Source organism: Rhinatrema bivittatum, chromosome 4, assembly GCF_901001135.1.
Source record: "Rhinatrema bivittatum chromosome 4, aRhiBiv1.1, whole genome shotgun sequence".
NCBI classification, from domain to species: domain Eukaryota; kingdom Metazoa; phylum Chordata; class Amphibia; order Gymnophiona; family Rhinatrematidae; genus Rhinatrema; species Rhinatrema bivittatum.
Window position 1 is genome coordinate 289,982,303 of NC_042618.1, and position 14,820 is coordinate 289,997,122.

The 14,820-nt window shown below is 46.8% G+C and overlaps 1 protein-coding gene across 2 annotated transcripts in view; it reads left to right on the forward strand.

The window, feature by feature from the left end:
• Positions 1–14,820, forward strand: part of ABCC9 (ATP binding cassette subfamily C member 9) — a 976,112-nt gene that overhangs the window by 881,143 nt on the left and 80,149 nt on the right. For both annotated transcript variants that reach the window (XM_029600177.1, XM_029600176.1), the window contains exon 34: positions 24–132. In XM_029600177.1, coding sequence (XP_029456037.1) covers positions 24–132 — 109 coding nt within the window. The remainder of the gene's footprint in view (positions 1–23; positions 133–14,820) is intronic.

A 14,820-nucleotide genomic window follows, 5' to 3' on the forward strand; every position in this document is an offset into this window, starting at 1 on the left:
TGTGTTGTTTTTTTTTCTCTTAGGAAAAATTGTGATTGATGGAATAGACATTTCTAAACTGCCTCTGCACACACTCCGTTCTAGACTTTCTATTATTCTTCAGGATCCAATATTATTCAGTGGCTCTATTCGGTATGTATTTCCCATTGAGAGCTGTATGTAATTCACCAATATGTTAGCTATATTTTACTTGCCAGTAGTGTGCTATTAAATATTACCAATTTACTACAATGAGTAGTATTGTTGGCCACATATATTTTATAACTTTATGTGATAAAACAACCAGATATATAGCAGGAATACTATAAAAAGAAATGTGTTTAATAATTTTAGAGCAATTGTGCATAATGTTTGAAGTGAGGACAAATTCTACATATGCATGGATTTGTAGCACTTTTAAATTTGACCTTAATGAAAATGACTTCACCCATAGCTGATCAAGGTCATTTTAAATAGGATAAATACCAGGCCACTGCTCCACCTTCTTCCCTTATTTGACCCTTTTTTGTTGCACTTGGAGGTGGACCCTTGTCCTGGAGCAGTGGAGAATGGCTCCCTGGTAGGGATCAGGAAGCACCTGCCCCCAGGGGGTGGAGCACAGGAGGAGACAGAGGCTAGGATGAGCTTCACCACTGGAAGCCTGCGGTACCCCCGGGTGGAGCCCGTAGGGACCCGGGCCACTTGGACGTAGGTTGGCCTTGCAGGGTCTCCCGGAGAGGTAGTAGAGAGGCGTGCCCACAAACAGCAAGGGAGCGCGGTCGGACACTAGACTACAGGTCTGAAGGAGCAAAGAAGGCCAGAACAGAGTAGGTGATGACAAGGCAAGGGACAGAGCCAGAATCATGAGACGTGGTCAATGGCAGCTTGGGTCAGAATCCGAGGAACAGTCCGAGGAGTAGTCAACGAAGCAAGGGTCAGGTTCCAGAGGTCAGACAAGGTCACAAGGCAGGCAGAGGTCAGGATCCAGGCAGTGAACAGAATGGTCAAGGAGCAGACCAAGGTCAGTACCAGTCTGAGGGTACTACCTGGGGAGACAGGACAGACGTTGGAACAGAAGGACGCTGGAACAGTAGGATGCTGGAACAAGGCTGGAACAAGACTGTGAACACGGAGGCAAACTAGTACACATATAGTGCCGACCCGATTGCCAAGGCAAGGAAGTGCAGGCAGGGACTTCCTTATATCTTACGTTCAATCAGGGCGCACCGCAGAGCTCGTACCTGCCCCTGGCCCTACAAGAGGCCAGGCGGTCTGCGCACGTGTGCTTAGGGGTGTGACCAATGCCATTGGATATGCCAAACTCCGGCGTGAGGCCTGGTGCACAGTGGAAGGCCCAGCGACCGCCGCTGTGGGATGCCGAGGCCTGGAGGAGCTTGCGGCTGCCACTGGGGAAGCCAACCCGTGATTTGCAGAGGAGCTAGTGAGGGAATCAGGCCTGTGCATGGGCCGGGCACAGATGGGGCGCACAACAGTACCCCCCATTCTAGGCCTCCCTCTACGCGGCCGTGGCTTTTCAGGATAGTTCATATGGAAAGTCCTGAGGAACTTTTTATCAAGAATGTTGTGGGATGGTTCCCATGAGTTCTCCTCGGCCCCATAACCCTCCCAGGCTAAGAGGTATTCCCATCTGCCTCGACATCGACGGATGTCGAGGACCTCTGTTACCTGGAGTGACGAGTCTGGTTCAGTAGAGATCCGTGGAGGTGAAGGATCTCTATGAGAGGGCCAGGAGAGGACCAAAGGCTTCAACAGAGAGACATGGAATGTGTTGTGGATGACCAGGGCATGAGGTAGCTGAAGTTGATAAGACACTGCTCCCACTCTTCGAAGCACTGGGAATGGGCTGATGTACTTGGGAGCCAGACGATGAGAAGGGAGTCTCAACCTTATATGTCGGGTGCTTAACCATACCGTCTAACCAGGACGGTAGAGCAAGATGTCTATGGGCAACAGAAGTGCGCTTGGAGCACTCAGTGGCCTGGTTAAGGCATTCTTTGACTTGATTCCACACCTGGCGAATGGTGTGGGCCATGAATTGTGCAGCTGGAGAAGGAACAGTCAGAGGAACTGGAAGTGGCAGCCAAGGTTGTCGTCCGAATACCACAGAGAACGGAGATACATTGGTGGCAGCAGCGATGTGGGTATTATGTGACAGCTCAGCCCAGGGTAACAGATCAGGCCAGTTATCCTGCTGGTCATTCACGTAGGAACGAAGGTATGTTTTCAAGGTCCGGTTGGTCCTTTCAGCTTGACCATTGGCCTGTGGATGATAGGCTGACGTGAAATTCAAGGCAATGTTAAACATTTTGCATAGAGAGCACCAGTACCTGGTGGCAAACTGTGTCCTTGGTCAGATATAATTTCCTTTGGGAGTCCATGGAGATGGAAAATGTGTTTCAGGAACAACTTGGCTAGTTCTGGGGCCAATGGGAGGCCCGGCAGGGGAATGAAGTGACCCATTTTCGAAAAATGGTCGATGATGAGCCAGATTACGGTATTGTTCTGGGACGGAGGCAGGTCTGTGATGAAGTCCATTGAGATGCTGGACCATGGCTCGGTAAGTGCTGGAAGCGGTTGCAGTAGGCCCCAAGGCCATCCGGTAGGTGGCTTCTGTTGGGCGCAGATGGGGCATGAATCTACATAGTTACGAGAATCTTGCACCATGTTGGGCCACCAGTAATATCTCCGTAACATCTCTAGGGTCCTCGTACAACCCAGGTGTCCTGCCAACTTGGAATCATGGGCCCATTTCAGAAATTGTTCATGTAATCTACGTGGAACGACGATTTTACCAACTGGAACTTTAGTGGTCACAGCAAGGGATACACAGGCAGGTCATGTGTCTGGGAACATCAGGAGCATCCTCTGGTTTGAAGGATCTTGATAGTGCATCAGCACAGAGGTTCTTGGAAGCTGGGCGATAACGTAGAACGAAATTGAAATGTTCAAAGAAGAGCGCCCATAGGGCTTGTCTAGGATTCAAGAGTTGAGCTTCTTTAAGGTGCTCAAGATTCTTATGGTCAGTGAAAATGGTAAATTTATGGTGCGCCCCTTCCAACCAGGGGCGCCACTCTTGAAGCACCAACTTGATGGCTAGAAGTTCTCGGTCACCAAAGGTGTAGCGCTGCTCTGTAGGAGAGAACTTGTGCGAGTAGAATGAACAAGGTATCAATTTACACTTTGAAGAAAACTGACAAGACGGCTCCTGCTCCAATTGCAGAGGCGTCGCCTTCGCCAACAAATGGCCATCTTGAGTCTGGATGCTGAAGACAAGGACTGGAACAGAATGCTTCTTTGAGTGTCTGAAAGGCAGCTTGTGCTTTGGGAGTCCACACATAAGTGTTAGCCCCTTTCTTGGTCATGGCGGTGAGCGGAGCAGCTAGGGTAGAATAATTGGCAATGAAGTTCTAGTAATATTTAGTAAAGCCAAGGAAACGTAAGGCCCATAGGCCTACTGGCTGGGGCCAGTCTCAGATCCCCTGGACTTTATCTGGATCCATGGAGAAGCCTCGATCAGATATGATGTACCCTAGGAAGGGTACGCAATTTTGCTTGAAGAGGCACTTTTCTAACTTGGCATAAAGGTGATTTTCTCTTAGACATTGGAGAATGATCCGAACCTGATCTCGATGGGATTCAAGGTCTCTGGAAAAGGTCAGGATGTCGTCAAGATATACGACTACGAATGAATACAAGATGTCTTGGAGGATTTAGTTCATAAGACGTTGAAAGACCGCTGGGGCATTGCATAGCCCAAAGGGCATCACGATATATTCATAGTAACCATCCCTCATGTTGAATGAGGTTTTCCAGATATCTTCAGATTGGATGCGTACCAGATTGTACGCACCCCTCAAATCCAACTTGGTGAAGATCTGTGCCCCTTGAAGGCAGTCAAACAGCTCACTGATAAGGGGCAGAGGGTACCCCGGTCTTTGCAGGTTATGGTGTTGAGCCCTCTGTACTATAGTCAATACAAGGGCGTAAACCGCCATCCTTTTTCTTGACGAAGAAAAAGCCCGCTCCAGCGGGAGAATCAGAGACGAATGAAACCCTTTTTCTAAGTTCTCTTTGATATACTCAAACATGGATAGGTTTTCTGGATGAGACAATAGATAAGTTCTGTCCTTGGGAGGCATTGTGCCTGGCAGATGTTCTATGGAACAATTGAACTTGCGTAGCAGAGGCAAGTTGTCCTCCTTCTGCTTCGAGAAGACGTCTTCGAACTCAATATACTGGGTAGGCAAACTAGATAGGGTGGTAGACTTTAAGACAGAGACTGCTGGAGATACTTGACGTAGACATGTCTTCTGGCATTTGGAACCCCACTGCTCCAACTGCAGGGCATACCAATCGAACTGGGGTTCATGGACCTGGAGCCAAGGCAGCCCCAGGATGACTGGATGTGTAGGACATTTTAACACATAGAAGGATATCTCCTCCTCGTGGAGAGTGCCCACGGTAAGACGGACAGCCACTGTTCGATGGGTGATGAGCCCTGGAAGATGTTCTCCTTGAATGGAGGCGATGCGAAGGCTCACATCTAATGGCTGAAGAGGAATGTTCAGAAACTTGACAATGTCATCCATGATGAAGCTGCCACTTGCTCTTGTATCAACAAGAGCAGTGGTGGCAAAGGAGTGGGCCTCGATGCCCAGAGAGACTGGAAGCAGGAGTTAGGGGCCGGTGACAGTAGTGCCTAAGCTCGGGGCCCCCACCGGGCTCAGGCATTGCAGTTTTCCAGATGGACCGGATAGGACTGCTGAAGATGTCCGGAAGCACCACAGTAAAGGCAAAGACCCTCCTTCCTCCGATGGAGACGTTCAGTTGGAGACAGTCGCCCACGGTTCACCTCCATGGGTTCCACCCGGGAGGAGGTGTGGTGATGGAATCTTGACTGGAAGACTCTGGACACGTGTGGGATGCGGTGTAGGAGAGCGGGAAGCCTTAACTTCTAGGCGCCTTTGCCGGAGACGAAGGTTGATCTTCTGGTGAGGGAAATCAGGTCCTCTAGAGACGTGGGAGTCTCACAGATGGAGAGTTCATCTTTGAGAGCGCTGGAGAGTCCATCTAGGAAGATGGCTTGTAGACAATCTTCTTGCCACCCAAGCTCAGTAGCCAGGGTCCTGAACTCCACCGTATACTAGAGAGGGTCCGTGACCCTTGATGGAAGTGGATTAGATTATGGCTGGCTACATCTTGGCGGCCTGGGTCTCCGAAGGTCTGTTTGAAGAGAGCAGCAATCTCAGAAAGCTTGGAAAGCATGGTATCGGAGCATTCCCATAATGGAGAGGCCCATGTAAGAGCCTTCCCTTCTAGGCGAGAAAGGATGAAGGTCACTTTAGTGGTTTCCTTCAGGAACAAGGAGGGTTGCAGTGCAAATTGCATGAAGCTCTGATTGAGGAAGCCATGACAGGAGTGTGGGTCCCCGTTATATTGAGGAGGTGCAGGGAGCGCCAACAATGCTTTGGGTAGAATAGAGGCCGATAGGCCCACGGGATTGGCCAGGGCTGTATCTCGCAGCTGGGAATGAAGCTCTTCCACTGAAGAGGCTAGCGATTCCAAAGCCTTGCGATGTTCTTGGACTGTGGTGGCCAAACCCGGTAGGGCCCTGGAGGCGAGAGACTCCGCCGAGTCCATGGCCTTGGCAACCTGTTGCACTTGGAGGTGGACCCTTGTCCTGGAGCAGTGGAGAATGGCTCCCTGGTAGGGACCAGGAAGCACCTGCCCCCAGGGGGCGGAGCACAGGAGGAGACAGAGGCTAGGATGAGCTTCACCACTGGAAGCCTGTGGTCCCCCCGGGTGGAGCCCATAGGGACCCGGGCCACTTGGACTTAGGAGGGCCTTGCAGGGTCTCCTGGAGTGGTAGTAGAGAGGCGTGCCCACAAACAGTAAGGGAGCGTGGTCGGACACTAGGCTGCAGGTCTGAAGGAGCAAGAAAGGCCAGAACTGCGTAGGCGACGACAAGGCAAGGGACAGAGCCAGAATCAGGAGATGTGGTCAATGGCAGCCGGGGTCAAAATCCGAGGAACAATCCAAGGACAAGTCAACGAAGCAGGGATCAGGTTCCAGAGGTCAGTCGAGGTCACAAGGCAGGCAGAGGTCAGATCCAGGCAGCGAACAGAATGGTCAAGGAGCAGGCCGAAGTCAGTACCAGAGAGACAATCCGAGGGTACTACCTGGGGAGACAGGACAGACAGATGCTGGAACAGAAGGACACTGGAACAGAAGGACACTGGACAAGGCTGGAACAGTAGGACGCTGGAACAAGCAGGATGATGGAACAAGTAGGATGATGGAACAAGGCTGGAATGATGGAACAAGGCTGGAATTTCTAACCTATCATTAATATCATCCATTGTACCTGAAGACTGGAGGGTGGCCAATGTAACCCCAATATTTAAAAAAGGCTCCAGGGGCGATCCGGGTAACTATAGACCAGTGAGCCTGACTTCAGTGCCTGGAAAAATAGTGGAAACTATTCTCAAGAACAAAATTGTAAAGCATATAGAAAGACATGATTTAATGGAACATAGTCAACATGGATTTACCCAAGGGAAGTCTTGCCTAACAAATCTGCTTCATTTTTTTGAAGGGGTTAATAAACATGTGGATAAAGGTGAACCGGTAGATGTAGTGTATTTGGATTTTCAGAAGGCGTTTGACAAAGTCCCTCATGAGAGGCTTCTACGAAAACTAAAAAGTCATGGGATAGGAGGCGATGTCCTTTCGTGGATTACAAGCTGGTTAAAAGACAAGAAACAGAGAGTAGGATTAAACGGTCAATTTTCTCAGTGGAAAAGGGTAAACAGTGGAGTGCCTCAGGGATCTGTACTTGGACCGGTGCTTTTCAATATATATATAAATGATCTGGAAAGGAATACGATGAGTGAGGTTATCAAATTTGCACATGATACAAAATTATTCAGAGTAGTTAAATCACAAGCAGACTGTGATACATTGCAGGAGGACCTTGCAAGACTTGAAGATTGGGCATTGAAATGGCAGATGAAATTTAATGTGGACAAGTGCAAGGTGTTGCATATAGGGAAAAATAACCGTTGCTGTAGTTACACGATGTTAGGTTCCATATTAGGAGCTACCACCCAGGAAAAAGATCTAGGCATCATAGTGGATAATACTTTAAAATCGTCAGCTCAGTGTGCTGCACCAGTCAAAAAAGCAAATAGAATGTTATGAATTATTAGGAAGGGAATGTTTAATAGAACGGAAAATGTCATAATGCCTCTATATCGCTCCATGGTGAGACCACACCTTGAATACTGTGTACAATTTCTCCGCATTTCAAAAAAGATATAGTTGTGATGGAGAAGGTACAGAGACGGGCAACCAAAATGATAAAGGGGATGGAACAGCTTCCCTATGAGGAAAGGCTGAAGAGGTTAGGGCTGTTCAGCTGGGAGAAGAGACGGCTGAGTGGGGATATGATAGAGGTCTTTAAGATCATGAGAGGTCTTGAACGAGTAGATGTGACTCGGTTATTTTCACTTTCGAATAATAGAAGGACTAGGGGGCATTCCATGAAGTTAACAAGTAGGACATTTAAGACTAATCGAAGAAAATTCTTTTTCACTCAACGCACAATAAAGCTCTGGAATTTGTTGCCAGAGGATGTGGTTAGTGCAGTTAGTGTAGCTGGGTTCAAAAAAGGTTTGGATAAGTTCTTGGAGGAGAAGTCCATTTATGGCTATTAATCAATTTTACTTAGGGAATAGCGACTGCTATTAAATGCATCAGTAACATGGGATCTTCTTAGTGTTTGGGTAATTGCCAGGTTCTTGTGGCCTGGTTTTGGCCTCTGTTGGAAACAGGATGCTGGGCTTGATGGACCCTTGGTCTGACCCAGCATGGCAATTTCTTATGTTCTTATGTTCTTATGAGACTGGGGAGGCCGACTCGTGACTTGCAGAGGAACTAGCGAGGTGAGCAGGCCCGTGCGTGGGCCGGGTGTGGACGGTGCGTGCAACAGTTTTTGTACAAGGCACATGAGTTATAATGCAATAAATGGTTGACCAGATAGAAAGATTTAACCAGTACATAAGTGGCTTTTTTTACACTAAGGTGCATATTCAAAATCTGGGTGGCTGGTAAAGTTAGCTTGATAAACTTATCTAACTTAACTGGGATATTCAGCAATGCACCCATACCATTGAATATTAGGGATGTGAATCGGGCTTCGGACGATTGAAAATATCGGCCGATATTTTCAAAATCATCAGAAATCGGGGGCTCCCCCAAAACGATAGGAAAACCCCACGATATTGATCGTGGGGGTTCTCATCGTTTTGGGGAAGGGCGGGAAAAACGGCATACAAAAATAACCCCTTAACCCACCCCGACCCTTTAAAACTAATCCCTTAGCTTCCCCCACCCTCCCAACCCCCCAAAAAACCTTTTACAGGTACCTGGTGGTCCAGTGGGGGTCCCTGGAGCGATCTCCCGCTCCCGGGCCGTCGGCTGCCACTAATCAAAATGGCGCGATGGCCCTTTGCCCTTACCATGTGACAGGGTATCCGTGCCATTGCCCGGACCCTGTCACATGGTAGGAGCACTAGATGGCCGGCGCCATCTTGTGCTCCTACCATGTGACAGGGGCTGACCAATGGCCCCGGTAGCCCCTGTGACATAGTAAGGGCAAAGGCTATCGGCGCCATTTTGAATACTGGCAGCCGACGGTCCGAGTTCAGGAAGTAGCTTCCGGACCCCTGCTGGACTTTTGGCAAGTCTTGTGGGGGTCAGGAGGGTCCCCCAAGACTTGCGAAAAGCCCCTGGTGGTCCAGCGGGGGTCCGGAAGCGATCTCCTGCACTCGGGCCATCGGCTGCCAGTAATCAAAATGGCACCGATAACCTTTGCCCTTACTATGTCACAGGGGCTACCGGTGCCATTGGTCAGCCCCTGTCACATGGTAGGAGCACAAGATGGCACGGGCCATCCAGTGCTCCTACCATGTGACAGGGTCCGGCCAATGGCACGGATACCCTGTCACATGGTAAGGGCAAAGGGCCATCGGCGCCATTTTGATTAGTGGCTGCTGATGGCCCGGGAGCGGGAGATCGCTCCAGGGACCCCCACTGGACCACCAGGTACCTGTAAAACATTTTTGGGGAGGTCAGGAGGGTGGGGGAAGCCAAGGTATTAGTTTTAAAGGGTCGGGGTGGGTTTTTTGTTTATTGGCTTGGGCGCAGCCGATAAACAAAACTGCGATCGGGCCCGATGAAAAAAAACCACATGTGAACCGGAATCCGAACTGATTCCGGTTCCGATTCACATCTCTATTGAATATATCCACCTATCTTAAAGTTAGCAGGATAAATGTATTTGATTAACTTTAGAACTGCTTTATGACTGTCCTAAACAGGGGCAGATTGATCTATCCGGGCTTTGGGCATGCCCCGGTGGGCCAGTCAAGCCAATCAAGTAATTGGTGTTGGTCACGGCGGCCCCATGCTTGCGGGTCACAGTGACCAAGACCAGGTACCCAACCATGTTTCAAAAGCTTCCTTGGAGTCTCTTACTTACTGATTTGTTCACTAATTTTTCTATGGTGGTAGCGGATTCCAACCCCTCCTCCTGCTGATGTCTTGGACAGGACCCCTCCCCTACCTTCAACCTCAGAGGCAGGAAATAATCTAGCTGCCTCCCCTTCCCAGCTTTGCTTATTCCTTTCTCGGTGGCTATCTTACTGCCAGCTCTATACCACATGTTATGCTTTGCTGTGGCAAAAAAAAAAATAGCTGTGATGAGTACAATATGAAGCTGAAGTTAATCGTCAATTAGGTTATATTCAATTTTACAAGCCTCTGACACACGATTCTACTGCTGCTCTAAAAGAAGAGATTAACAGTCTTGTATCTCTGTCCTGAAAATCATTTTTCAGACATTCAAGGAGGCTACTTTTTTATGCAGGCTGTATCCCAGAGTCCCTGTCTTTTATATTCTACCTAAGGTGCATAAAAGATTGATTGATCCTCCAGGATGTCTAATAGCTTCTGGAAAAGATTTGCTCTTTGAACATTTCTTTTGTTTCATTGATTATTTTCTGCCTTCCTTCATCCCTCTTTTATCATCATATATATGAGACTCACAAGATATGATTTTTTTTTTTGGATCAGCTAAAGATGGACACCACAGATTTATTGATGACTCTGCTTGATGTGGAAGTACTCTATATGAGCATTCCCCAATCTAAAGCTATTGTAGTAGCCACTGATGTTTTAAAACAATGTCCATCGAATACCTACAGATTTTCTCTCAAATCTTCTTGAGATTGCTGTTACAAAATTGTTTTTTTATTTTGATCATCAATATTACCAACAGATTTGTGGAACTGCTATGGGGGCCAGTATGGCCCAGGATTTGGCAAATCTTTATATGGGCATGTTTGAAGTATGGTGGTTGGTGGAATACCCTTTTTGATCACAAGTTCTCATTTGGATGCATTTCATAGATGATGTTTTTGTATTATGGTGGGGGACCAAATCCTTTTTTGATGATTTTCTAATCTGATTGAATTCTTTGAATGCTCATTTAAAATTTACCACCGACTTACAAGATCATTGCATCCCTTTTTTGGGGACATCTGGATTTGCAAGATGGAGAAAGGTTTTTCTACTTCATTATGTCAGAAACCCTTGAATTCCAACACACTATTACATTTCTCCATACACATTCGTGGGCTTTAAAAGAAAGTTTTCTGATAAGCCAATTCTTCCGTCTTCAGGGGCTATATTCTACAGTTATGGATTATCAGCAACATCAGTTATTGACAGGTTTCTCACCCAAGTTTATTCAAAGTCTTCTGTATGCAAGGCATTTTTGAGAGCAAGACACAGCCATCATGATTGGCTGCTTCTCCCTTGGCAGCAGGATGATCTACAGTGCATCACTTGTGTCTTACCATTTTCACCATACACTCGAGAGGTCCGGGCTTCCATAAAAAAAAAACTGGCACATTTTGCAACCACATGGTATATTCAAAGATCCTTCTCATTTCATGTATACACATGAGAGACTCTTTGGTACAATTTGATTTCATTGCAAGATTGGCTCGTACTCCTGCCATCTATACAGGTTTCCATCAACCATACAGCAGTTTCTCCATCTGTCATGTATCTATGCAAACACCTTCTATTTTTATAGTCTCAGCTATTCTCACATTATCATTAAAATATTTTACCACTTGTCTATCTTTAGGAGTTGTTTATATTATTCACTGTCCATGTGATAAGTCCTATGTTGGTAAAACTAAAAGGATGATAAAAACTAGAATGATAGAACATCGCTCCAGCCTATCATTACATCATTCTAATGCTCCGTTTGTTTCACATTGTGATGATTTTGCTAACACCTTCACTTTTGTGTAATTGACCTGCTCTGTCCTGATTAAGGGGAGGTGATTTAGATCAGATTTACATTGGGTTTACAGATTAAACAAAGTTTCACTGAATGATCTTAACTCTCAATTGTATTTAAGTGTGTTTTTAGGATAACTGACATCATCACATTAATGTGATAATCAGTCATTCTAGGGAACTTCCCTGCCAACTTGCATTAATGTGATTATGTCATCGGAAGTTGCTCCAGCATTAAGGAAAGTATCTACTTCCCTGGTTCCATCTTGAAAATCAGAGATGTTTTGTCAGCGAATGAAAAAGGTATTGGTTCGCTACAGATAAATACCCTCAAATTTTATTTTCTGATTTTTGATGTCTCACTAATTATGTTTATTATAATTTTACAGACAAAAGTCTACTCATTTTTAAATTGTCTACTAGTTAGCTCCTGAGGAAGTGTTCTTGAAACACCGGCTGGTGTTGGGCTTGACTAAAGCTTGCTTTTAAAGTGCAATCAAAATTCTTGAAAAACAGACTTTCTGTCCTGAGGTGGACGAATGAATACACCAGGTGACCTGTGCAACATAGAGCACACTGTCTGGTTTGCTGAAATTTTTGGGTATTCATACAGAACTGTTGTTTAAGATTATTTGATTTTTTTCTTTCCTCTTCTGGATTATGAAATATTTCTAAATCAGCAGTGTTATTTTATTTACGTAAAAATTGAGTATCCATTAGCTGCTTTGCATAAGAACATATGAAATTGCCATTCTGGGTTAGACCAAGGGTCCATCAAGCCCAGCATCCTGTTTCCAACAGTGACCAATCCAGGCTACAAGTACCTGGCAAGTACCCAAAAACTAAGTCTATCCCATGCTACTGATGCTAGTAATAGCAGTGGCTATTTTCTAAGTCAGCTTAATTAATAGCAAGTAATGGAGATCTCTTTCTTGGGTGTAGTTTTCTGAAAAGGCATCCTTCTCTACATTAGGAACAGGCTTCTTGTTTCCACTGATACAATGCAGTTTAAAGTTCACCTGGGTAAAATTTCTTCTCTTGCCCCCAGGCACCCATTCGCACACAAACAGACTCCAGGAAGGTACCCATTCATTCACACACACACACACACACACACACACACACACACACACACACACACACACACACAAACGCACACACACACACACACACACCCTTCTGGCAGACTCCCATTCATAAACATACACACACTGAAGGCAGACCCTCTCTCTTTCTTTTGCCAGCACCCTCAGAGTCTCTATTGTGTCCTCTGCTACTGCTGTTACTGCTGCTGCCTGGCTATTGGGGATGCACCGTTCACTATCACTGGCACTGAAGCCAGTTCTGCTGCCTTCTCTAGGCAGACCCTGTGGTATTAAAAATTTTCAAGGCTTCCAGTTCCTCCATGCTGATCTCGTACATTGCCAGTCACTAAAAATTCAATTTATTTTTTTTTACCTTTGTTGTCTTTTCTTAGTTTTCTAATCTGTTGGTCACAGGATTTTTTTCCACTTTCGCTTTCTTAGTCTTTTAACAATTCCTTTTATAGGGTCTCTTTTCTGTTTCCTCTCTCTCCACCTGTCTTCTTCCCTTCCTCCCTCAAACACACACTCAGGCTCTCATTCTCACATGCTGTCTTTCTCTCTCTCACACATACACACACACAAAGGATCTTACTCTCTCACACTGTCTCACACATACACACACAGGCTCTCACTCTCATATGCTGTGTCATACACACAAACACAGAGTTCTCACTCTCACATGCTGTCTCTCTTATACATACACAATGGCTCTCTTTCACATGCGTCTCACTCTCTCAAATACACACTCTCTCACTCTCACATGCTGTCTCACACAAACACATAGGCTCTCACTCCCACATGCTGTCTCTCACATACATACAGAGGTTCTCACATGCTCTGAAAATACAGACTCTCTCTCACACACACAATATTTCAACTCATTCTTTCTCATACACACAAACACAATCTCTCAACTCACTGTCATACACCACACATTCTACAGGACCTCAGCCTCCCTCTTGCCTCTGGATGTCTGCGGATCACTTCAGTATGGGCTCAGTGGTGGCCCTGATCTTCTTGGTGCATTGCGAGGTGAGATCCACAACAACCCTGCTAGAGGGCCTTCTCTTTTTGGGCCACCATGAAGTAGGATCTGCAGCAGCACTGCCGCAAATGCTGCTCCTCTTCTACACTTGGGCCGATGCTCCTCCTCCTTCCTGTCTGCATGGCTCCAGCAACGTATTTCTTCTGGGGCTACACAGGCAGGAAGGAGAATGAGCACCTGGAGGTGACTTGTTTCCTTCAGGTCATAGTGGAATGAGCTCCACCATGGCCCCTCCAATCTTCCTGCTGTGCACGGCTGTGAGAATAGTTATGCTTATGCATGGCCATGCATGCGTGCAGCTTAAAGGGAACAGTGGCTGGCACACAGCATAGAAACAGCATGCTTCCTTGTTCAGCCACTGGTGGGATGAAGTCCACTGGTGACCACATGGCCTCCCTATATTGGCCATCAGTGCCCCCCCTGTGGCTCTGCACCCAGGGGCATTGGCCTCCCCTCCCTCGGTACGCCAAATGTTCATCAATAGATGGAATTCCATATTAAATAAATGTTCCTTGGATCTCATGGTCCTTATCATAAAGACCACCAAAAATCTGGCCAATATGCTATCAAGTCGATTTTAAAAGACCCACCCGTGCAAATATCAGGGGTTATGCGCTCGGCTGTGCCCTGTGCATGCTGAATGCATTTTTGATAGGGCCCAGCCATGCGTGTAACTCCCAATATGTGCAGAAGTGCCAGACCTGAAGAAAAGAGGTGAACTGGATTGGCTAAGTCTGGGCGAGGAGAGGTGTAGCGGGGAACGGGGGGGGGGGGGGGGCAGGACAGAACACTGTCCCGGGGAAGCATGCACTGGCAGCCGGCTGGCGTGCGGAATTTACTTCTGTTCCAGGGGGGCAGTAAAAACAAAAAAAATGGGAATAGCTAGGGTAGGTTTAGGGGTCAGGGAGGAGAGGGGAAGTGGGAGGAAGGATAGGGTTAGGATTAGGGAAGTTCCCTCCCAGTCCGCTTCTTTATTGGAGCGGACTGGAAGGGAACTGGCCAAAGATCCGATTGCATCACTGCATGATTCTTTTAAAATCCCCCCCCCCCCCCCCCCCACTCGTGGAAGAGACCACCTGCCCACACATGAGTATGTGGACATTAAAATCTGGCCTGCATGTGTGCATGGGAATTGCATTTTATAGAATGTGCACACCAATGCGTGCATGTTATAAAACAGATGTGTTTATGTGTGTACACCATATAAGAGCAATTGGTTAAGGATTTGATAGAAGTGAAAACCACAAATTGAATCAATTTGAGACTGAGTTGAAAAATTTCAAAATTATCAAATTTACAAGAGGTCAAAAACACTAC